The sequence below is a fragment of the Triplophysa dalaica genome, chromosome 11, assembly GCF_015846415.1.
Source record: "Triplophysa dalaica isolate WHDGS20190420 chromosome 11, ASM1584641v1, whole genome shotgun sequence".
In the NCBI taxonomy this organism is placed as follows: domain Eukaryota; kingdom Metazoa; phylum Chordata; class Actinopteri; order Cypriniformes; family Nemacheilidae; genus Triplophysa; species Triplophysa dalaica.
The window spans coordinates 17,158,333-17,183,895 of NC_079552.1; the positions used below are offsets into that span (position 1 = coordinate 17,158,333).

At 37.6% G+C, this 25,563-nt stretch overlaps 1 protein-coding gene across 1 annotated transcript; it reads right to left on the reverse strand.

Moving 5' to 3' along the window:
* plekhh2 (pleckstrin homology domain containing, family H (with MyTH4 domain) member 2) lies at positions 1 to 25,469 on the reverse strand. Its single transcript, XM_056761360.1, has 30 exons — positions 25,320 to 25,469; positions 23,002 to 23,142; positions 16,716 to 16,778; positions 16,480 to 16,629; positions 15,817 to 15,900; positions 15,644 to 15,725; positions 15,116 to 15,316; positions 14,012 to 14,808; positions 13,272 to 13,347; positions 12,984 to 13,078; positions 12,710 to 12,893; positions 12,433 to 12,569; positions 12,237 to 12,350; positions 7,906 to 7,992; positions 7,650 to 7,808; positions 7,315 to 7,395; positions 7,080 to 7,232; positions 5,587 to 5,695; positions 5,399 to 5,511; positions 5,130 to 5,309; positions 4,903 to 5,000; positions 4,647 to 4,824; positions 4,265 to 4,420; positions 4,083 to 4,180; positions 3,868 to 4,009; positions 2,225 to 2,370; positions 2,017 to 2,146; positions 1,715 to 1,801; positions 1,474 to 1,623; positions 1 to 1,290 (listed from the first exon to the last, which is right to left on the reverse strand). The coding sequence occupies exons 2-30, from the start codon at positions 23,119 to 23,121 to the stop codon at positions 1,105 to 1,107; spliced, it is 4,356 nt and encodes a 1,451-aa protein (XP_056617338.1). The 5' UTR covers positions 23,122 to 23,142; positions 25,320 to 25,469; the 3' UTR covers positions 1 to 1,104.
* Between the last annotated feature and the right edge of the window lie 94 nt (positions 25,470 to 25,563).

Below are 25,563 nucleotides of genomic sequence, written 5' to 3' on the forward strand. Positions count from 1 at the left end.
TTTTGACAGTAATAATATTTATTTAGTTTCACATAGAAAATATTTCTAGATAATACATATCAGAATAAATAGTTTTCTTATGATATCATCATTATTCAACAACATCACAATCTTGAATCAATAGAAGTTTTAAATGACTTTCCATTTCATTTAGTAATAACAAATCTTTAACACCCCAACCGTCACAGATTCCAACGATCACAACGCGCTTCCTGTTTTTAAGTATATTCCCATCATGTTTTTACTCTACATGCTTAAACATGAACGTGGTGACATTTCCATTGAACGTGATATCGTAGGAGGGTCACTAAGTTTCCTGTAAATGATGAGGGGAATAAACATCTCTGAAAAATGTATTTAATAATAGTTGCATAATAAATTACATACTCATACTCAATAAATGTGCTAGGTTAGTATTTATATAAATGTATTGTTTTATAACAAAACATGGACATAATAAATATATATTTTTAATTTCATACAGAGGTACCAACATAACATGTTGTGTATTTGGGTAAATCTCATCAAACATGTCCTGAGTCATACTTCAACCCCAAGCCAAAATAAAGAAATGAAAAAAAGCTTAAAGCACAATTTCTTCCGAATTCACATAACCTTAATTCAAAATCAAATGTGCATTATTGTTAAATAAAAAGACAGTAACATAATAAACAATATTAACACATGAAGGTAGTACATGTATTTCAGATGATTGAAATAAACACAGCATCACAGTGAAGTGAATCCAATAATAATCCCCATTGAGAACAATGGGTGTTATGAAAGATTCCCTTTAAATGTACAACGTCCAGACATAAGAGAGTCTTACATAACATGAAATGGCATCATTTTTGTTGTCGACCACTAGTGTACAAATTCTGCTTAAAATGATGACATTTTTAGAATAGGTGAATATTGAGCAATCAAAGTGCACTGGGTTGTGCATTAAGGGGAATTTCTAGGCAGTCAACCATCAAACACAGAAAAAGCCCAAGAGAAGACTAACTGATTGACTCCCTAGGTAGTGTACTTCTTAGTGCACTAGGCAGAAGACTGAGGCAAAGCCTGAGAAAAGAAAATCACAGATTCCACCAGTAAATTAATTTAAAGTAAGGTGGGGGCTTTGCTGGGTCTGCAAGTCGCAGGTGGAGATTTGCTTCTTGATTCCTTGCTCTTCCGTTCTCCAGACTGAGCCAGCATCAGGGCCGGAGCAGAAAGGTGGTGGGCCGCCGATTTTTGCTGTTGTGTGCTGTTTATGTAGCTGGCTAAGAGCAATGTCACATCTCGAACCTGAGGAACAGGACAAGACAAACAGTTCTATCTTAGACTGTTATGAGATACGCATGTACAGACGCATGTGTTTGCATTTGTATTGTTGTCGTTAGAACTATACAAATGAAGATGATCTGGCAATGGGACCTGCCACAGTTTCTATGTAAAGGACAGAGTACACAACACATTTTTCATGCTTACTTTAGAGGAGGCCATAGCAAACAGATGCTTCTCTGTGGGCTTTTCTTTGGACGTGCTGATGCCAGAACCCGAAGCTACCACCAGCATAAAGTCCTGACCGCACGCTCCGAATGTCACAATGTTTTTATGAGGGTGAGACTCCAGAACTTTCTAGAAAAAAGAAAAGTCGAAGAATCAAGGTAGCTCTTTGATTACCACTTTATTTAAAATGATAAGATTTGAGAACACAGTGTTCACTTACTATGGTGTTGAACTCCAGTACGATGACTCCATTTTCATGTACTGTCAGCCACACGCGCATGTTGTTCTGCAGAGTTGGAGATAAAGGCTACAGGAAGATTGAGAGCGAGATTGACAATGGAATGACATTGAAATGCTAACTGCAGCCTCAGTCTACATGGCTTGGGGTAAAATAGTAAGTAAACACGAATTTAATAACATTTTGTTTTTGTTATCTATTTTGATAAACATCATCCGCTAGTTGTAGATTTAGTTGTCTCCACAAGTTAGAGAAACATGGAAAGCTATACAACAACTTTTCACCTCGGCCTCAAATAGTTTGGCTCCAAAAAGCGTCCACTTCCGAGCCACGGTCATGTAGATTCGTATGCATTCAGAGGAAGTCCGTCCCCTCAGAGATGCCCAGCGGGTGGACAGCCTCTCTAGTAACTGCCTGTTATTGCAAGAACGGCAGTGTTAATGAACAAATAGCTTGTATTTTTGTTCCATTAGTCATTGGAGGCATAAATACCCCATGTGCTCCTCAGTACAGGTGTGTCTGTAATGCCTCGGGTAGTAACGCTCCAGAACTTGTTTCAGGGTCTGCTTAGATTTAGTCTGTGAAGCTCCTGATCCACCCAGACAACAAAATGGACGTTCATAGTCCCCAAATTCCACCTGGGTGATACATGAATGCAATACACATTTTCATTATTTGCTTATAGGTTCTCCCCCAAAAAATGATCTAATAAATTATTAATTTATGCTCATGCCACACCATATGTAGACTAAACAAAGTTAATTTTTTTAAACATTACTGTCACTCTGTGCCCTTTGTGTATTTCTGTAAATACTATATATACAGCCGCAGAAAAGAAATAAAGAAACCATTCCAAATTTTCATTTCATAATCATTTCTAGATGTGTTGTGTCCATTCCAGTCCAGTGTCTGTTGTATTTAGACAAAATCAAACCTCAGGAGTGACATAAAGTCATCCAACATCAATGTGAAAGACTGACATCATGACAAGACATGTGGAAACTGTGATCAAAATCAAGGTTATCATATAATTTATTGTTTGTTGAAATTTTCCTAAATACATGCACAAATATGAGTGTTGTATTGCTAAGGAGTTAATATGAACAGTCTTTCTTTGGAGGATTTGAGGTCTGAAAAGATACAGAGCATATATTCTTTTATTTTCTCCAGTTTTCATTTTCTGCAGATAAATGCAAATAGAAACAATATTTTTGTTTGAAATTTGGGAGAAATTTTGTTTGTAGTTTTCAGAATAAAAAAAACTGTCCCTTAAATGAAGTTATAATAGTAAATTTGGAAAAACTGAAAAATGGCTTGTAAATGGTCTCACAATTATTTTCACGGCTCTATGTCTTCTTGTTGTTGTTATTAAATTCTCTCAATTATCATATATTTTATCAATTATATTTTTTCTAAATCCTAAACTTTTCAGATTTTTATTTTTATTCTTACTTGTACTGCTAATATTATTTCAGGATGGTTTCATACTGTGCATGGTTATGTAATGAAATACAACCTGAAACTTGTATAAATCAATACACTAAAACTCCTGAAAGCACATACAACCTTCCCAATGGTTAAACATTCATCCATCCAGTAGGTTAAAAAAATGTGTACTGAAGCCAAGCGATAGGTGTGCGAGAACAATTCATATTTTGAACTTAGTTTGAAATTGAAACTTAATCATATATAAGCACCAAATTAAAATATCGATCAAATGTATTAAATGTGGATAACTGGTTCTTGTCTTGTGACAAAACATAACATGACGACAAGTCACAATATACATGAGAACCAATGAGATTTACTAACACATTGCTATCTTTGAATTAAGACCTAGAGAGAATTTTCATTTTTGGGTAAAATACAATTTCAAATGACTAGCATAATTTAACTTGCCAGAGTAAATCTCCTAAAACATTTAATTTGTACCATAATTTACCACACTTAGATATAAAATTATAAAATCCAATCACAACAATAGTTTGGATGTATTTCTAATGAAATGTGCATCAATTAACACGGTAACTCCTACATGATATATAAACATCATTTTACAAATTCACAACATAACATTTTATCCCATTGTAAAAAAATGGATTCAGTAAAACACATAACATAACCGTGTAATGTACCTGAGCAAGCAGAGCGGCCATCTCTAAAGCCAGCTCTTTGTTTACAGGGAAGCGGCCTGCTATTATTTCCTCATTTGTTTGGTAAGCCAACAGGAAACGCTCTCTCTCCGTCTCTCCTCTCATCTGCTGTGCGAAATATAACCTACCGGACGCAAACCTGATGTTAGTTACTCGCTGAGCTCTGTTGAAATACACAGCCCATTTCTCTTCTGTACCTGTTCTTATAAGTGAGTTTGATGGTTCTGGCATTCTCAGATTTGCCCGTGTGCTGTTCCTTTGCGGCCTGCTCCCATTTCGCAATAATATCACAAATCTGAGGACAAACCATAACGCCTTTGTTATAGACAAAGTGGAGTTTAACAAGTCTGTGTAAATGAAGTATTGGTGTGTGTTTGACCTTCAGGTTTCCCTGAAGACAGTGTTCAAAGTCTCTGCCGGTGGGGTCGTCGGAATAAAGGCTGAAACCAGATTGACCAGTCTTCCTCACGCCTGTGTCCTGATTCAGTCGGCTCTGGAATTCCTCCACTGTTGTCGAAGCATCAAAACCAACAACCTGGCACGTGACGTGATGGCAGATAATACAACAGTATCAGTATCATTATTTTTGCTACTCTTTGAAGGTTTGGACACACCTACTCATTCTTAAAAAAAAACAAATGGTATTATAGGAATAATGAAGGGAGCAAAAAGGGATCTAAGGAAAAGCTTTTTAAGAGCAAAGCCTTTGTAACATTCATTCAGCTTGTTGGCTTCTGTATGTCATGTTGTTTTGCATAAACCTGGTATGTGTTGTTAAGGAAGTGCACAGGCACGCTGAAGGGCAGAGAGTGGTGATAAGGATTCCTCAGAAGGATAGACAGGATCTCCATACGTGATGATCGTGCTTGCCGTTCACCTTTCTGCTGTGTCCGCTCCAGTGAACGCTGGCAGTAGATGGCATACTTTCCTACTTCCGTCCTGGTAAAAGTTGAGATATTGGTCAACTTTAGGCGCGTGAGATATGATTCCTGGGAAGTGCCTGTTTTTTGTATTTACCTTAAATCTCCATGCCTTTTAAGGTGCATTTGCAAAAGCCAAAGAATGGGGTGCGTGGGCAGGAAGAGGCCGACACACAGAGCCAAAAACTGCCAACCCTGTGTTGGCAAAGGTAGAGAAAATGAAGGAGTTAACAGCACCTGCTGGAATTGTTTTCAAAATGAGAAACAAAGCAAGCACTCCCCCTTGTGGTGACGGTCCATATTACAAGCATTTTATCCTCTCACCTGAACGGGTCCCGGCTGACCGTTCGGTTGTCTCCTGCGGGTCTGTTTAATAAGCTGGCAGTAGATTTCAGTTTGGAGCTCTGGGTGGGTGAGACACACTTGCAGAGCACACTGGGCTAAAGTCACATGATAATCTATGGCTGGAGTGTCAATGGCGACATTTATAAACAGTTGACATGTCTGTGAAAAAAGAAAAAGGAAGTCAGTCTTGCGGTTATGCAGTCCAACGCGTATTAAATGACTATTAAACAAACGTGAATTGTTATAACCTTAAAGAGCTTTATTGCTTCAGTTTGAAGGGCCTGGGAGGGCAGGGTGGTGAGCGGAGAAGACAGTCCTTCCTTAGTGAAACACAGCGTTGGATGTCTCCAGAGAAGAGACCCTGCGATGCCAAGCTTGCTTTTCATTAACTGAACTAAAAACACAATCATCAGGTAGGAGGCAGTGAGACTCTTACCTGGATCTCCATCCACGTTGAGAAGTTTAGCAACCAGCTGCTCAAACTCAGTGCCCACCTGCCCCACTGCAGTGCCCGCTGCCACAGACAGATGGTACAGCCAGGCCGTCTACAAGAGTGGAAAATTGATTCAACTTGATGTCAGCAAGAAGTGTGCAAGTGAAACGCAAAATAATGACCTTTCGAGGTAGTAGTGGTTAGTACAAAATAGTAGGACAAAATCAATTGGATGAATGAATAAATAAATAAAGAATTCCCTCAATACAACTCACTTACTTTAATGTTATAGAACAAAATGAATACAAATGTAAATAAATGTATTTAACAGAAGTGTCTTTTTTAATAGGAGAGAGTGGTATGTGGAATAAATGCTGAGAGATGGTTTTTTGAAGTGAAATCAGGTTAAAACGGTTTTAAAGTACAAGTTTGAAATTCATTTTGTTAGTAAGAAATTAGTAATACACTTTATGCATATTTTAGGTGAAAAATGTAGTTAAAAAAGTTTGTTACTTGCTGATAAAAACTGCGCTATTCCGGTGTTGTGGATGTGATATTTTCAGTCAAAACTTGAAATATAAATTCTCAGAGAATGTATTTATAACCAATACACAGCCATCTGTTCATATCTTACTAAACGGCAGAGTAATTATAGTCTTGCTTTTAAATTAGCTTTTTATTTAGTTTTTGTGTTCATTTTAATTAAAGTTTAAGCCATTTTGGTTTATGCTTTTGTCATCTTATAATTTATTAGTGTAATTTCAATGTTGCTATATAAGATTAATACATTTTTATTTCAGTTTTTTTTAGTTAATTTATCAAATTTACTGCTTTAAACTTTCTTCTGTTTATTTTTGAGGCAACATTTCAAATTTTCCTTGATTTAAGATTTTCAAATAATTTGATTAATATTTGATTTGGTTTCTATGCAAAAGAACGTTTTCAAAGTTTTAATTTTAGTAAACCAAAATAATCTTGCTAAATGTCCTGATAAGCAGAAAAAAAATCCGTCTATACATGAGTTTTCTATTTTAAAAGAGGGAAAAATGAATGCGTTATGGATTTGACAAAAAGGATGCAGGTTTTTGAGAGACAATAACTTTGTAGGATTTCTGTGAATTAAAAAAGAAAAACCAGAAATAATACCCAACAAATGTAGAAGGGATGACTTTATTTAGAACATAAAATAGTTACTTCATTTTCATTTTCATGTGCCCATTTATGAGGAATACGGACCATTAGGGGTGTGTCATCTATTTAAAAACACACAAAAGCGCTTTTAAAACTTTACCTCACTTAAACCACCAAATATTGACATCTGACCCACAGTATCAGTATTGAAAAAATATTTTCATCTGAAGGTTTACATTTGCATGAAATTGCTCAATTGGTTATGTGGCCCAAGTAATAAACAAACTAAAATATTACTGATAAGTGACAGCATTGCGTGGGAAAACAAAATCTGGCAGTGTTTCAGAGGGAAATTTCCTTCTTACCTTCTCATGAGGTGAGTCAATGAGCAGGTATGTCAGGCTCTGACTCACTGGTTGAATGGAAAGAGTGTATTGCGCAGAGACTTTATCAGAGTCACATGACTTATCCACTTCCTCCACCCGAGCGTCACACAGTTTGATCTGACCAAGTGGAAACTGGGATGAGAAATAAGATATTAGTGCATTTACACACAAATAAAGCTCTGGGTAAGTTGAGCGATTTAAGAAGACAGAAGACCTTATCCTCTTGACTTCTGAAGTAGTACAGCGCCTTCCCAAACAGTGCACACCACACATGCTTTGAGTATCCATACTTCACCTTGATGAAGACAATTAGCATTTAGCAAATAATGTAGTCAAATATAAAAACATTATCAAGACAAGAAAAATGTACTTGAGACACATAAATGTGTAAATATTTTGATTCATGCATAAAAAATGATCAAATAAACTACACGTCAATGGGAAGTTTTTTCACAGGGATGCTCTTTCATCCCTTAGGAGACCTTGTTTGCTCTCCATTTAATCCCATCGCTGTCTGGTAAAAAGTCAAATATGATTTTTATGGGATACCTTCGTCAGGTGTCCTATCATGACAGGCCGAACATCAGGTTGTGTGAATAGAGGACTAGAGGCTTTGATTCTCACAACGCTCTGCAGAACCCCCAGCCACTCCTCCAGGAGGTTTGGAGAATCCGCCTTCAGATAATGGACACTCTTACCTGTCACCACCTGAAGTGTAACATCAACACCCAGAGAGTCAGTTTGAAATTACATCTGAGCATGAACAAACCCCATAAATGTCATTCACACACTGTACACACAATACCTGAAGAATCTGTTTCCCATCACCGCGTGCTATGGTGCTTGAAGCGTTGAGCTCAATCTGGCCTTGAGGCTTACGGATGACATTACTCTATAAAAGAAACCCAGAAAAAAGAACCCAAAAGATTTTATTTGGATCTTAACCACTTGATTAAAGTTAATAATAACTTGAAAATCAGTCATAACATCCTGATAAAAGAAATCCCCATTTTACAACCAATGTTCACATCATGGAACACATCGTCAATAATTATAATTACCTTTAGTTTTTATATACTTTATTATATTTTGATAAATTGATAAAAACTGTTGAATTGTTTTTAAGTGAAATCACTGTGATTCATGAATAATTTATCAAACGAAACCAGCAGCCTCACAATGTGAGGCCTTAAAGGAACAGTTCACCCTAAATTGAAAAAAAATCTAATTTGGCATTCCAAACATGTACATGACTCTTCTGTGAAACACAAAAGAAGATATTTTGAGAAATGTCTCAGTGGTTTTGTGTCCACACAATGGAAGTCAATGTGGGCAAATGTTGTTTGGATACCATCGTTTCTCAAATTATTTTCTTTTGTGTTCTGTAGAAGAAAGAAAGTCATGCAGCTTTGAAATGACATAAGGGTGAATAATCGATAACAGAATTAAAGTTTGAAGTGTATAACTCCTGCACACTCCCCTGGTTTGGCATTGGTTGGTTAAAGAGGTCATATGAACGGCTAAAGTGAAAATCATTGTTTGTTTTAGATGTAATGCAACGTGTATACACGATTAAAGGGTTGGCTCATGCATGTATTTTGCTCAAATTGAAGTGTTGGAAAAAATATGCATTCTATCTAAAAGTTAATGCGAACCAAGTCATGACTGAAGCGCCTCTTGTAATCACACCCCCACAAACCATGTCAGTTTGTTTTAGCATTTGACAAATGCAGACACGCGCGCAACGTGAAAAAAAGACAACATAAGTCCTAATAATCAGTAATAATGACTTACAACTAGAGGCAACAAATGTCGTGTTTACCATGGGGTTTATTGTCTTTGTTGAGTCGCGACAAGACGTGGCGTAACACTGGTTGATCAATGTATTATGTATCCATTCCCAGCTGTAATGCAAGCTTGTTTCTATCTCACACAAACTCTGTATGATGTATATTGTTGTTTCTTTATAGTCTTTATAACGTCGTATATAAAAGGTAAAACAGTTAGCTATAGTTTTTAACTATTTAACATTATATATTTTTTATAAAACCTTACCAATCCTTAACATCCTGCTCAAGTCGATGTTGATGTATCGGCTTGATCATCTTCATTTTCCCTTATCATATTCGGGCTTGAATTGATATAAGGAAGTCACGATGAGATTTTATCACCTGTCTGTCAGTACAATTGCTTGGGAACATGATGTTCCGAATATGGTAAGAGCTGTTACATTTCCCTTACACTCTTGCAGTATTCAACCAGTCACTATGGACTGGTTAACTGGCCCATCATAGAACACCGATGAGCTTTATAAAAAATCAGCGTGTTTCAGAGAGACGGGGCAAAGAGGAGGTACAGACTTGCACGGTATGTGGAAAATACTGCATTTTTGAACTGTCACGAAATGGATTGGCAGAACCCAGGCGCAGGCAGGTAAGGGTTAAGAAAAAATATTTTAGTAACTATAAACAGAAAATAAAACCCACGATGGGTAAAAAAAAAGGAACTATAAATGACACTTTCCACGAGGGGGAACAAACTGAGGCCAAACACTTCTTCAAAAGAAGGTGGAACAAGGCAGGAACAAGGCTAAGATAGGGTAACAATACCATAGGCACAAAACGATATGAATAGCGACAACAATCCGACAAGGAACAGAGAAACAGAAGGGATTTAAATAGGGAACAACTAACGAGGGAATAATTACAAAAGGGAGGTGATCGGCAGGTGATCGGCAGGTGACAGAGATTAAACACTAAGGGAATGATTACGGGAGAAGGGATGGGCTTAGAGACATGACAGGAGGCCACCCCTCTCCACACAAAACAACCGCAGGACATGGTTCTGTCCCGACCCTGTCCAGATAGTTAAAGAACTCGAAAACAAGAAGGACAGAGTCCTGACATGAACCTTAAATCGTGTATACACATTTCATTAGATCTAAAACAAACCATAATATTCAATTTAGCCGTGTCATTTGACCCCGTTAAAGCTTCAAAAACACTGTATTTTCCACATTCCGTGCATGTTTGTATCTCCTCTTTTCACCGTCTCTCTGACATGCACTGATTTTGTACAAATCTCTCTCTGAAAAGCGAGGTGAGATCTGATTGGCCAGTTAACCAGTGCATAGTGATTAGTCGAATACTGCAAGCGTGTGACGGAAACAAACGCCTCTTACCATATATGGAACATCAGGTTTCAAAGCAATTATGCTGTCAGGTACGCCCACCTTACTGGTGCATACATTTGGGCGTTCTTAGTCAAATCAAACCAGGAACTAACGTAGATTTGTGGGGTTGCGGTTACACAAGGCGTTTCAGGCAGGTTTGGGTGAGCATTCGCTTTTAGATAGTGTAAGGTGGTGAAAAATGTGAGAAAAGAAGTCCAAGTGGCATTGCGAAGGCATGCGCTCCTTCTGCCATTCCAGCGCTCTAGGTTGTTACAGTTAACATTATTATAACATTGCATAATTTATCTGACTCCAAAAGATAAAAAGGTTAACCTTGTTAAATAATATTTTTTGTATTTCATTATTATGCGTGATAATAATTGTGCAATTTGGGTCATTGTTTGATTATCCCGCTTTACTCCAAACTATATTCACTCATCCGATTCTCAAGTCGCTTAGAGTCTCGCGCCGGCCCCTTATACCCGGATCTCACGGTCACAAACTCACCAGTCTTGGTCATTGCCAGAGGTTAGAGACCAGCAACATTTAAGTGGCTGCCCCCTGCAACTCACTGCTAAACGCACCTTTTTTGGTCCCCTAGATTATTAACACCTAGTAATCACAAACTAGAATTATTTCAACCAGAGGTCATGACCACGCCACAGCGATAGATAGACCAATCTTACCTTCTTTAAAGGTAGCTTTATATTATCATGCCATGGTTACCCATGTTCACTTAATTAGAATAATATTACTGTAACCAGAGTCTGAAACTTACCCTATATAGATTGGTCAGACAACCCTGGTGTTGTTCTAAACGGAAATTCACATTAACAGCCTCTAAGATCTAAGTACACTTAAACTAATGCCAAGTTGTTAGCCGGATCTCTAAAACTCTCAGCTGGTGTTTCTTTGCCACTTAGACAGGATTCTAGTCCGTTTCTAACTCGAGCTGGGATTTGCGGTAACAAGGATGTAACGGGATACAATATAATTCTTATACTGAATACATAATATAAGAAGGTTATTATAAATTCAAAATAATGCAGAACAATTTCAAACATGACAATTTATTAGTCAAGAAAATGTTTCTTGCCAATTACAATTCACTTCAGGGGATACGAAAACAAAACATAAAATCCTCAAAGATTAGTCTACGAGTCTAAAACGCATACCTGACAGTAGGAAAAAGTGTGATCGGAAAAATCACAGTGCTGTGTGTCTGAAGGCACACACAGCACCATGGGGTTCCACTTAGTAAGTATTCGCCCGGAATATTTTGCATTTGCATGAAGACACAACCTCAACAGAGATCAGAATATCTTTAAAGCCTCAAACCTATGTTATGATCGGCTCTACTGCTGTGGAAATGAGACCATTGTACCAATCCCACTGAGACATTTCAAATGATACCAAATATGCATATGAAAATTCTTTGTTCATATAAGATATGGTATTGGTCATATCCAGTTCATAAGCTTTGAAGTGCTCTGAGTTCAGTTGGAGAGAGAGGAGAGGGGGATAAGAGAACGGATGTAAAGGTGCAAGTTGGTTATCATCATTCATTGTTTTATGCTGTCTGAGATGGAGATGCAAACCCTATGGGGAGTTCATTGTATTGGATTAAGTTATGTGTTTCTCGGGATGTGGTGCCCTTTTGGTGTGGACACCTTGGCACCAGCCTTACAATGGATGCATCTTTTGTTCCGCCACTTTTATTTGAGCAATTTTACGTGTCCAATACATGCATGGAAAACTTATAACACAAAAGACACAGAAAAACACATATTCGCATCATATGACCCCTTTAAAAACAGACAGTTCCACCCCAAACCCACTGGTTCTTGGACTTTAAATGAACAAAGTTTAGTTATAACTCGCATCCAAAGATAAGTTGAATTGAAGATCCTTTATCATGATCTTCTATTCAATCTTATCCGAATGACATGAGTCATTGAACTGACCGGTGACTTGTAGTACAGCAGCTCCCCGTCTTTCAAAATAAACCAGCGTCTCTTCCATGTTTTCTTCCATGTCTTAACCATTTTCAACAGGTAACCAGACTTCTCCATAGAGTCCTGTAACACATTTTCATTTGATCGTTCATACATACTTAATACAGTGACTTGAGTTATATATGTGTGTGTTTGGGTGTCCTACACTCTTGTCATTGTCGCTGCCGGTGGAGCAGGTCTTGGGCAGTTTGTTCTCTGGTTCAGAACACTCAGTGTCAGTGGAGTAAGCATCAGGAGGGATGGCGTAGTCGCATTCAGATGTCATAGAAGACAATGATACAGCTGAGAAGAACACAACACATGCGGCCCCTTTATCCAAAGCATCTCACAGTGTTTTTGCAGAGACAGACACACAAGAGCAACGCGTGACAAAGTGGGAGGGGCACATTATCAAATAATTATCAGATGTACAGTAGACAAACCTCTCTTCAGGGATCGAGGGCTTTCGTGGCTGCTGTTCTTATGTGATTCTGATCCGGAGGTGAGAGAGCCGGACAGAGACATCTCCTCCTCTCCAGAGTAACACTGACACTCCTCTGAACTCTCCTCCTCCTCTGAACTGGACCACTCCTCTGGAAACTCATTAGTGCTTAACAATGTCGCCCTCTATAGTACAAACATGGTATTCGTTACTTCTCAACATGTGTAGAGAAATATCAAGAACTATGAATGATGAGAGCACAAAAAGATCTCTACCCCTTTAAGTGTGGTGAACACAGGTGTGCTCGTGTTCTTGTAGACGAGGGATGTGTAGAGCATGTAGGAGGGGCACGATAATGGGTTGGGGGAGTCTGGAAAGAAAGAAAGAAAAAAAGAAAGGACCTTTGTCAGTAAAGACAATGTAGCAAGTAAAAAAAGTTCCTGGATCGGAGAAAAGTTCCTCAGACAGAGAAAGGGAATGAAAGTTAGCAACAAATTTCACTGACTGAGAAAAATCATGGACAGATGGAAGAATATTATGTGTACAAAGTTCCTGAAACACACCTTTATTAGTAACATCTTTGCATGACATCTCTGAAAGACGAATTCCAGATTTCGCCACAGCATATATTCTGCTCTCCTGCACGTGAAGAGAAAAGAGAATTCAAACTTAAAATCCCCGTGAACCAGATGGTGTAATCGTTTTTTATACGATCACAAAAAACATCATCTAAGATGGATAGTCATTACAGGACGGAAGTGCATTTTCAGATTTTAACTGAAGTTTATTAGGGCACACGATTTTTAAAAAGAGAACAACCCATATTGATAATTGATGTAAATTTATGCCACGGAATAGCTTGAATGTAACTCTACACCTCAGCTTCATTAAGTATACGCAGAACATAAATATGCAAATTAGCCCCGCCTACATTCAGACATGCTAAAACTGAAAGTGAAACCGAGAGCTGACAAAGCAGGGCAGAGATTATTTTAGCAGGAATCTATGCGCAATCTTTGCATATTTCTTGCTCAAACCGCTGATCCAGAGTGATCAGATGAGTTGATGTGATTGGTTACAGGTTCATGACATCATTAACCGGGGCAGTTTCAACGTGCATTTTTAAAACTATCTTTGGTAAAACTGCAGTTTTATGGAGGAAATACTTGGCAATGGTTCAAAATTATACACCTGGTTTGTCTTAAAGCATATTAAAAACATCAAAATAAACATATAAACAACATTAAAACTTGATTGATGACACCAATTCTTTTCATTTTTATTCAAATCTCATATAACTCACCCACGATGGCAACCTGTGCAGGGGAGGAGTCGGAGGTTTACTCCCAGGAACGGCTGCGCAGGCTTCCGGTGTTTCTGGTTCTTTTGGCGGCACTTCAGCTGGCAGTTGTGAAGGTAGATCGGGATGCTCACGATCACAAGTCTCCATCCTTTGCTCTTGGTCCAGATCTGTTTCATGGGGCCGGAGAGGACGTAGCATGCTAATTGCGTTACGTGTTCGCCCGTGAGTGACTTCGCTGTACAGAGGGGGCTGACTAAGGTGCTTCTTGGCTAGCGCCAAACTCACGTTAAACGTATTGGGGGTGCGCAGACGGGGCTGTTTGGGAGAGGCTGGGGTGTCTTGGGAATCCTGGGAAGGGGTTGGACGCTTTGGCGTAAGAGCTGGAGTTAGGACGGGACTGGGGGTGTTTGTGTCACTGGAGGAAGAAGAGGAATCCAGACATTGCAACTGGAAGCGTTTATTTAGGTCGTCCGAGCATCCGTCTTCAATATACGCTTTCTTGCTGCCTTTCTTCTTATTGCTCTTGGTTCCAGGAAGGCAGAGTTTGGAGAATTCCACCCGCTGCATGTCGTCGTCGAACAGTGAACTGCTGTCGTCAGATGTGAGGTTAGCCTCGCTGGCGGGCCGGTTAAAACGCAAACCTTCAAATAGACATCTGTCTCCTTTGGAGATGGATAAGTCAGAGGAGAGGCTGCAAGACGATGGTTCGCCGATGCTGTCACACTCACCCACTTCTTCAGATCCCATTTTAGAGCCAGTGCCACAATGCTCGGTTTCTGGAACTTTCATTCCACAATCTGGATCAAACACATAGAGTGGGTGATCACAGTTGAATTTAAAGGGACGGTTCACCAAAAAAAAATCTGTCATCATTTACTCACCCTCTTGTCATTTCAAACCTGCATGACTTTCTTTCTTCATATGTCCCCCATTGGGAAATATTTCTCAAGGTATCATCTTTTGTGTTTCACAGAAAAGTCATAAAGGTTTTGAAACTCATAAGGGTAAAAAAATGATGACATAATTTTAATTTTTGGGTGGACTCTACCTTCAACAAATCATTAGTTAAAGCTTTCAGGCAAGTCATAATGTGAGTGGTCTGACCTGTAGAGGGTCTCCTGCCCTCCATGTGTGTGTGGTCCTGATCCAGCAGGGTGCTGATGCTTTTCTGGGATGGTTCTGGGCCGGTTAGTACCTGAGGGTTCTTTCCTCTGATCTGGAAACAGCCAAATGTAAGGCTACTGAGTCGCTTGGCTTCACCTACATTGGCCTGGACTGGGCCACCAGGAGCAGAAGGATTCGTGGCTAAGACACAACATAATGAAATAAAACTTAGCTACAAAATATGTCACTCTTTGATATTTTAATATGAAGCAGAAGACATTATGCAGCATCAACTGTCTCAAGTGCTTTAGGCTACATAGTCACATGGATCTCTTAATTTAATTTTGTGTGACATTAGAGATAGGGTTATTGTTAAAAAATAAGTTTGTTCAAATCCCATCAGGTGCATGCAAATAACCGGTCAGATCGAGAAAAAGAAAAGTTGCATACTGTGTGTACATACTGAATTCTGGAAAAACATTAAAAGTAAGTTTAAGTTACATTATATGTGGTCTTGTGCATGAATACCTTGCAGTTGTTTTTTCAGGTCTTGCATCTCAGATTCGTGTTTTTGATTGATCTCTCTCAAAGAGGCATTCTCCACATCAAACTGTGAGGGATCACAAATAAACGTTCACATGCTTTCTCTCCCCCTTAATCTTTTTCCAAAACACACACACACGGTTAGAAAAAGAACAGACCTCATTCAGCTTCTTCATCACCCATTCCTTGATCTTGGCTGCTTTTTCCTCCACTGTCTTGGCATCTTGGATTCGGTTCTGTTTCTGCAGATGTCAGATTGTGGTCAGCATGCCGTACACACATCAACACATTTAAATAGATCTTTTGTGTGTATTAAAGAAAAATGTAATTCTTTAATATTTTAATATTCACCATGTGGTACAAAACATAAAATGCTGGATCTTTTTGGGCGCATAAATGTTAGCAAGGTTTAAATAACCTTAACTAAGAGCTCGAAATGCCTGTTTATTATTTAAATTCAATTTAAACTTTGAAAGTGTTTTGTTTATAAAAAATATAATGTTGCCACAGAAATAAACAAAAATAAGTTGAAAGCACTTATAATTATAATAACACACAAAACTTAAATTTATTACTTTTATATAGCAACATAAAAAATATATATTAACATGAAAAAAGCTTATTACGGAGTAGCTAAATACTGAACTAAAATTTACAGAAAGGCTAATTTAAAATATGAATAAAAAATAAATAAAACTAAAATCAAAACTATAATAACGCTGTCCCTGAGAATGTAAAGGTACAGTTAACTTATTGTAAACATTGTAGAGATGTCCTATGTTAAAGATAAATGTACACCACACTTCTGGGATGTGACTGACCTGTTCCTCCAGCTGTTGCTCTAGGCTGGAGATGAGCTCATCTTTCTCATGTAGTGATGCTTGAAGGCTTTGATAGCGCTTGAAGAGCTGCAGGTCTGAATAACCTGACTGGACATCTGACGCTTTCAGACGTTCCTCCATCCACTGAACCTGAACAGAGATATGCATGGACATCATTCATTATTTCCATAATAATTGAATATAATGATTAAGATCAGAATATTATCAGGATTAACCTGCTGGTTGGCCTCATATGCACGACGTTCTGCATCCACAACCTGCGTCTCCAACTGCTGCATCTGAGAGTTTAGAAAATATAGGTAGGTATTGTGTGTGTGATAGAGGATTCCGATATAATGCATTTCCAAGCATACAAAACAGCCCAATACTTCTTATTCTGTGAGCTGGTTTTCATTTTTCTTCCTTATAAAAAAGCTATTCCTCTCTTAGCACTGCAATGTACGGAATGCAGCCATCTGAATATTTTTTATCAGAGTAAAAATGCCATGCAGAATTACTAAAACATTCCTTGACAAGTACACATGCATTCAAATGCTTTTAATCTTTTAGTTTTTTTATATGAAAAGATAAGAATAAAAAACACCACTAGACATCCAGGCCATGATGGTAGATGTTTTCAAAAACCTTAAAGCCAGAATTAAGGATTTAATGTAGGGCTGTCAAACGATTCATCACAATTAATCGCATACAGAATAAACGTTCGTGTTTACATAATATATGTCTGTGTGCTGTACATATTCATTTTATATTTGTAAACACGTAAACATACATTCATATATTTACGAAAAATATAAAAATGAATTACCAATTATTTCAATTATATATGTTTAATATAAATAAATACATGAAAATATTTCCTAAATATCTGTACTATATACCTAAATATACAGTATGTGTGTGTATACACAATAAATATGCACAATGAGATTTACAAGACCTTACTTGCGTGTACATTTGGGCGGTCTTAGTCAAATCATACCACAAAGTGACGTACATGCGTGGGGGTGTGGTTACACAAGGCGTTTCAGGCAGGTCTGGGTTCGCATTTGCTTTTAGATAGAATGCATCTTTTGTTCCTACACTTACATTTTTGCAGTTTTACGTGTCTAATACATTTATGGGCAACTTATAACACACCAAAGACACAGAAAAACATGTATTTCCGCCATATGACCCCTTTAATAACTTGCATAAGTACCCACATGCTGTGGCTTCGTTGTTGCCAGATGATACAGGGGAGTTTGTACAAGTAAAAGGTCTGTTTACATGATGTTGACTGTATTTCTAAGACCACAAGTGAAAATGTTTCTATTTAGCATTTTTTATGTCATGTAAAACCAAATTAGATGATAATCTATAGGCTAATAACATGTCTAAGCCTGGCATTCCATGCTATCCCGGCAGAACTAAGCATCTGCTACAAAATATAATTTCTATGATCTATACAATAATTTTGATTCATACATCCAAAATGTATTTTGGGATCTGAATGTCAGGTTTCTTATGTGTAATGTGCCGTATTCTGTTTCTTGTTTCTTCATGGGCACAGGCCTACATCAGCAACCTATTTCTTCTAAGAAACTTCCCAATTGAAAACACTTGAACATGGCATAACACACTGCTAATAATGACTGCTGCGCTCATAGTTTCCACTGCGCACCAAACAAAAGTGTTTACAGTTGCATGTGTGTGTATGTGACGGCTCTTATCATTCTTTATGATTTCTTAGTTGACTTCTCTCATTGAATTGTTTACACTCCTAGCACAAAGAGCTATTGACCAAACAGTCATTATAACCAGTTTGGTCTAATCTAATAGTCTATGTGCTCTTGTTATGCTCTAGTTTTTCTGGGCTTGTGTTAATGGACATTTGGTTGGATCTGGTAATGGTGGATTATTCCAAGCTTGAGGAACGACGTCAATCTGATATTGCCAGATGCAAGTTTCATAAAGATTCACTTAGACACTGTTTAGATTAGAGAAAGGAAAGACAGGCTGTATGCAAAGATCAAAACCATCCTGTAGCTTTAGTGAGCCAACGTCTTTCCGTTTTACTGGGCTAGTGTGCTAGACCCAAGGGTGTGTCACCAAAACACACTGCTCATATTGAGAACATTCAAAAATACATCACACATTCTGGAAAATCCGGCTGAAGCTAGATGTTGTGTTTTGGAACGTTGAAGCTGGTTTCTAACCGGTCATTAGCTGGCCCAAGCAGGTCATTGGCTGGCCACCATGTTTTAAAAAAACAGCTTGAGCACATAAGGTTGGTATGACCAACTGGTAGATGGTTTGTTTCTGGACAATGAGTACCTACCCTAGTGACCAGGTATTGACCAGCAGAGAAGATCTAATTCGAAATATTTATTTACGAAACACATAAAATGGATGTCAATGGGGGGGCAGTGTTGTTTGGTTACCATCATTCTTCAAAATATCTTCTTTTGAGTTCTGCAGAAGAAAGTAAGTCATACAGGTTTGAAATGACTGAACACAACCAATTTTCATCTGGACGATTTCATCTGCAAGCTGAAACTGCCCCAATGGCACAGATATAGATGAGAAAAAATAGCAAAGTAATTACAGACTGTTTTGAGAACAGCTGCATAAATCCAATCAAGGTCTGACCAAATCGGCCACAGGTTAGGGGCAGAAAAGAGGCACATGATAATGAAATTTCATCTTTTAAGACACACTAACTAATTTTTCAGACAACCCACCGATGTTAAAAATATAGTTGAGCACCAACCTCCACCATCATTATGCCAAACACACAGCTCTGTGGATGCTTTTGTTGGTTTACACCCGTAAACTCTATATTTTCTATCAACGGCTCTTTAGGTCTCATATGCCCCCCTTTCAACTTCTCCGCCCATATGGTTCTGGCTTCAGTCTAGTCAGTCTTCCATTCCATGCATTCCATCCTAGGCCTTCCATGGCCGGCCCGCCCTGCACCCCTCATCCAGCTCACAAAGCCTGTCTGTATGACAGCCCTCACTGCACCACGGCTCCAAATTCCCCAACGTCACATCGCCTCGGCTCTCACAGTCCGTTCATCGGTGTCCTGCACAGTCCTACACCGCAGATCCCAAATATGACTGAAATATGTTAGAATAAATCCACTCTAGGGGAATCTAGCACTGAAATGATCGATGAATAACACTCCTTAGAAAAATTACACATTTTACGATTTAACAAATTACTCTTTTTACCGATTCCTTCAAAAGCAGTTAAATAAGTAAAAATCAGAATTTAAGCTTTGAAAATTAGATATAATGCCAGGTCTGTCGTTTTTCTGTGGCATTTGGGTAACCTTTAAACAGTGTTTTTTATTCTGCAGGTTAAAGGTGAATAGATGTTGCTCGTAGATGTGGTGATTCTAAATGTATAAGATGATATTTTCAAAAAGAACTTGTGTTTAAATATCTACAGCCGTGGAAAAAAATAAAAACATTTTTTTTTTATTGAATCATTTTTTCTAGAAGTATTGTGTCCTTTCTAATCCAGTGTCTCTTAAATTTCAACAAAATCAAACCTCAGGAATGACAAAGTCATTCAACAGCAATGTGACAGACTGACAGCATGACAATACACACGAAAACCTACAAAAAATATACAAAAGTATTTTTTAACTTTTCCTAAATACAAATATTACAGTTGTAATAGTGAATATGAACTTGTTCTCTTTGCAGCATTTAAGGTCTGAAAAAATACATAGCATCTTTGTTATTTTAACCTGTTTCTTCAGTTTTCATTTTCTGCAAATAAATGCAAATAAAAATAATACTGTTTGTAAACAATATTGTTAGTAGTTCACAGAATGAAACAAAAACGATAATTTAACTACATACCTATAAATAGTAAATTCAGAAAAACTGAAAACGTTCTTTGAAATGGTATCTTAATTTAGTCCTGTGGCTGTATTTTAGGTATGGAAATGAAATATTTTGAGTTTTGGTATTTGGGCTAGTTTTGATTGGTCATTGGGCTGGTTTTGTGACACAGATCTGGCAACCCTGGCAACAGTTTTCCAGTAGCTTAATTGGCAACGCACGGTGTTAGCAATGCTGTGGGTTTGATTCCCAGTCAGCACACAAAAGTATAGATTTAAGGCACTGTTAGTCACTTTGGATAAAAGCGTCTTTCCAATGCTAAAATGTCATGTATTGCACAAGTGCTGAATTCTATTTTGAAGAAATAACTGTATGCAGATAGTACCAATGGTTTAAGTGCTCAGTCAGTGTTAAACTTCATTGAGTTTATTCATGTTGAACTCATGACCTTGATGTTGCCAGTTAAGTTTCTATGTAATGTACCTTATTTATGGCATATTTTTGCGCTTCTCTTAATATCCTATTTATACTTTTGGAATCTGCCCCTCAAAGAAAAGTAGTTGAAGACCCCTGCTCTACAGTAACTCAACTTTAAGTCGCTTTGATTAAAGCATCTGCCAAATGCATACATGTAAATGTGAATCTCCCGTGACACCATCTGTCAAATTATACAGAATGTGGTATAGCCACCAAAATCCACTGCGTTCTTTGAGGATGACTTGAATTGAAAACTCATTGTTTCTGTCCATGTCTGGATAATTCATTCAAACTGAACGAAACATGAAGTAAACCAGGAAAGAAAATGACCTTCAATTCTCCCCTCAAACAATACTTGGTCCGGCATATTCCTATGTGTTTGGGACTGTCCTCTGAATGCTACTTCCTGTATAGAACACAGTATTTATGAATACAGGCATTTCCTCTCTTGGGAATCTCAGTGATTAAAGGACGGTTTGTTTTGGCCCTCTGTTTGTCTATCTCTCTCGTCCTTCTTTACTCGCTCTCTCATCCTTTCACTCTCATATACCTCCTTACCGAAAGTTTGTCACTTTCTGCCTCCTGAAACCTAAACCTCCCCCTCAGTCTCCTCATCTTATAAACTCTTTCCACAGGACTGATCTGAGCCTTTCCTCAAACCACACTGATCTTTCCAGCCATCTTTATTTTAACCGCCCAGCTGATCTAGGACCTGCTGTAAGAGAAAACATCAAGAGGCCCCATATAAACATTTAATTACTTCAGTAAGAGACTGCATCCACATGTTGGGCAGGGGAGGAATAGCGAATTCAGCCCCAAGTTTGCTTTGGGACGACCAGCAGCTAACAACAACAAGTCCAGTGATAACAAATACAATGAGATTCTTACTGGATAAAATCATATGCATGACTCAGCACAGATGGGGTCAGAGGTCGTATAAGAGATGTTAAAGAATGCACAAATGCCTTACGATTCATTTGAAAGAAACACAAAAATGAAACTTCTTTCATCATTTACTCACCTTTGAGTCATTTCTTTGTTCTGATGAACACAGAGAAAGATATTTGGAAGAACAGATCTTGCCCCCCATTGACTCCCATAGTAGGAAAAATTACTTTTTTTGTTCTGTTGAACACAAAAGAAGACATTTTGAAGAATGTAGGATAGGAACAAACAGTTCTGGGGCACTTTTGACTACCATTGTCATTTTTTCCTACTATGGGAGTAAATGGGGGGCAAGATCTGTCTGGTTATAAGCATTCTTCCAAATATCTTTCTCTGTGATCATCAGAACAAAGAAATGTATACACATTTGGAACAACTCGTAAGTTTGTAAATGATGACAGAATTTTCATTTTTGGGTGAAGTATTCTCATTAAGTACTTAAAACCATAATGACATGGATTAAATTTTAGGCATAGAATGTAAATAAAAAAAGTCTAGATTGCTTGAGATTATGAAGCTTGCAGTACTATAAACAAATTTCCTTTTATTTCCTTTAAAAAGCATTTATTTGTTTCGATGAAAAGGAGCACAGATAATGTTGTTCCTAAACATCAAGAAGTTAAATTCCTGAATCGCTAGAATGAGTTACATTTTTAGACACATAATTTCATACAAAGTATCCAGAATAAGAAACAGTGCTTCACAAGCGTTAACTACAACATTCTCAAAGTTGACCTCTCCCCAAGGGCAAGACATTTAAAGCGCCCGAACGCATATGAAGTCTGTAATTCTAAGGAGATTCTGCAATCCCAGAATGCAGTGGTCTGGAGCCATGTGGTCAGGAGTCTGTTTATATTAACCTCTAATCTACTCTCCCCCGAGACACGCCAAAGAAACAGGCCATGGCAAGCATGTACACACATACTCTTTCATGGAAATAAAAGCCAAACATGGAAACGAGCAAATACTTTAATAAGCAGCTTCTCTCCCTTTACAAGAATCTCATCTGTCGAGTATATGACCGATATAAATACAGGCAGGCATTTGTGGGGCCAGAAAAGTTGCAGACAAATCATTTGCCTGTTCTGTTATAACTATAATGAAAGATGGTAAGGGTGAGGGAAGCTTTATATGTACTCAGCATGTGGTCAAATGTAATGATTTTTCAAGCACCAGTGTAAACAGCAGCCAGAGGACTGGAACTATAAGTGAGAAAGTAAGCCTGACAGGGGTGACGGGCACTTACCTTCTCTGCAGTGAGCTCTCGAATCACGCTCATCTGTCCACGAAACTTAAAGAGCAGGGTCTCCAGGGCCATGTACTTCTCTTTCCACTCCCCACCAGTGCATTCATTGCCCTCCGACATAATGCCAACCCTCAGGCCCTACTGCATGACACACATACACATCATGAGAGAGGGTAACAAACTGTTTCAAAACAGTTTTTTTTCTGCAGCAGAAATCATATAAGTATATATAGTCATCATAATGAAGAAATTCAATAAAAATACACAAATGCCGGTCTCATAGCATTTATAATTACAGTACTAGATTTAAATCAGTAGGGCCTTGATATTCTTAAAATAAAAGGATAATAATAAGTCAAAATATATATACAGTATAAAAATAGAAACTGGAACTAAGCCAGTCTTTATTTGAGAGAGCGATAGGTGGTCGTGCAAACACTTCCTGGCTGTGTATAGAACAGTTAAAGTGTTTGAAAGTTTGGGGAGGCCTTGATAAACTGACCACCTCTATAAAAACAAACACTTCCAGCCAGCACTGATGCATCATCACACTTTCCACTGTCATAATTGTAATTGTGAAAAACATGTTAAGTGATGTAAAGGCACAAAAGAGTACCTCAGACTAGAGTATGCAAACCCCAGAAGCGAGTTAGCATTTTAGCACTTTTGGATCCAACGGCCCAAAGTTTTTTGATTTTTTGAATGGGTTTTTGGTAAATTGCCTTGGTTTACAAACCCCCTACATATTTTCTCGTTTAAATCTATGAAATAAAGCATGCCAGTTATAACCCGATTGTGATTTTTTAAACCTTTATTGTTTCTTTAAAATGGCAATTTCCTAACAAGTTGCTAAAAGCGACAACATCCTTTGATGGGGACATTAGACGTCATCGTGCGTATTAATCTCACAAATAATGAAAGATTGCACAAATCTCTAAAAACATTGTTGGGGATTCATTCACAGAGTAATAATTTACCAGGGTACGCGTTTCTAATAGTTTGAAAAAGTTGGCTTGGTGGTGTGACGTTGATATCGAGCGACCGTTGTCCAGTTTGTTTATTACCTCTGGTTAGCTTTTTACTTCTGCCAATTGTATTAGGGCAAATAATGTCTTCATCTGTAAAGATTATCTTAATAAGCAAAAGAGTTAACATCATGAACATTTGTAAATCACAGATCTTATATTTTTGTGATCTCCCAAAAGCCTATGAGAAAAATGCATAGGGTCTCGGTCGAGGGAGGAGGTGCTGGGCCATGTACCGGGTTGGGCTACAGAATACGTCATCTTTGAGGTACTCTATTGAAAAGGTCTCAAATGAAGATAAAGAAGGGCCTGTACAAATAAGATTGAGAAGTCAAGGAAACTAAGTATATTAAGCCTAGCCAAACGTTTTATATATATAGGACAGTATAAAAAGTAGAAATAAATTTTAAGTAAAAGTGCTCTGGGATTAATCACAATTTAATCCTCAAATGTTTGAATATTGTTTTCCACATATAAAATCTAAATGTGTTTTTCTATTTTAATATGTTCATTTTTCCCGGTTGTACTTGAACATTCATTTTTATGTTCAATATAAAGCTATACACAGTTGCATATTTTCTTACATGTATTATTAAAGTGAGTAGGGTTTCACAAAATACACAGTCTAAATGAAAAGTGGACTGAGGCCCAGACCATAAAGTAAAGTGTAAATCCAAAGAGCCCTGGTTCTGTTCTTGGTTTTCCTTAAAAAGTTTAATTTAACTTAAATAACTAAAAATGAAACATTTAACATAAGCATTTCACAGTTTGTGAATGATATATTGTGACCTTATGTCAATACAGTTTCCTGAAAGAGAACAAAACCAAAATAAAAACTGTGGATACGTTATATTCTTAAAGTAACCATAGTTCTTGGTTTTATTTTTAGTAACCACAAAGTCAGTAGTAACCACAAAGAAAGGTGAGGTCTAACCACAATAAGCACAGTTGTATGGTATTTGAAGTTAAACTTGCGTAATTTTTGTAATTAATCTGCCAAATAAACCATGGTTACTAGTACTACACAATTGCTACATGAATACCATATAATAAATAAAAGAATCCAATATTTACCCGATAGGTTCTAACATTAAATCGTTAAGATCGTTAAAAAGCCTAAACACTTTAATTAAATGTTGACCATTTTTGTGCATCAGACACCAATACATATATTCATCTTAGTATTTACTTCAATAAACCAAAAACACTTTATATTTATACTCTACTCCTTTTACCAAAAACAGACCAGGACATTTTTGCTAATAGGTCTGGAGTAAAGAAAAAAATACTTACTTGGCAATAAATGTTATAATAAGGCAGATGTCACTGGTTTCATACCATAATAATATTCCGCGATTTACAGTTCGTTATTTCCCTAATAACCTAATCATAATATCAAATCAAGCGCTTGTTCAGCTCAAACTTTTCACTCCAGTATCTTGATGTCTGTGGGAATGGGCGGAGTCATGGGCGTTTCTTTTACGAGCATGTACAATCAAACCATTGTAGGTGTGGTTACGGAAACACACGATGACAA

Excerpts from the sequence above, each read along its gene's own strand:
- plekhh2 (XM_056761360.1), bottom strand. The coding sequence starts at position 23,121 with ATGTCGGAGGGCAATGAATGCACTGGTGGGGAGTGGAAAGAGAAGTAC. Across the intron at positions 12,894-12,983 it reads TGTTCACCACACTTAAAGGG|AGGGCGACATTGTTAAGCAC; the intron begins GTAGAGATCTTT and ends TTTGTACTATAG. Across the intron at positions 1,802-2,016 it reads CCAAACTATTTGAGGCCGAG|CCTTTATCTCCAACTCTGCA; the intron begins GTGAAAAGTTGT and ends ATCTTCCTGTAG.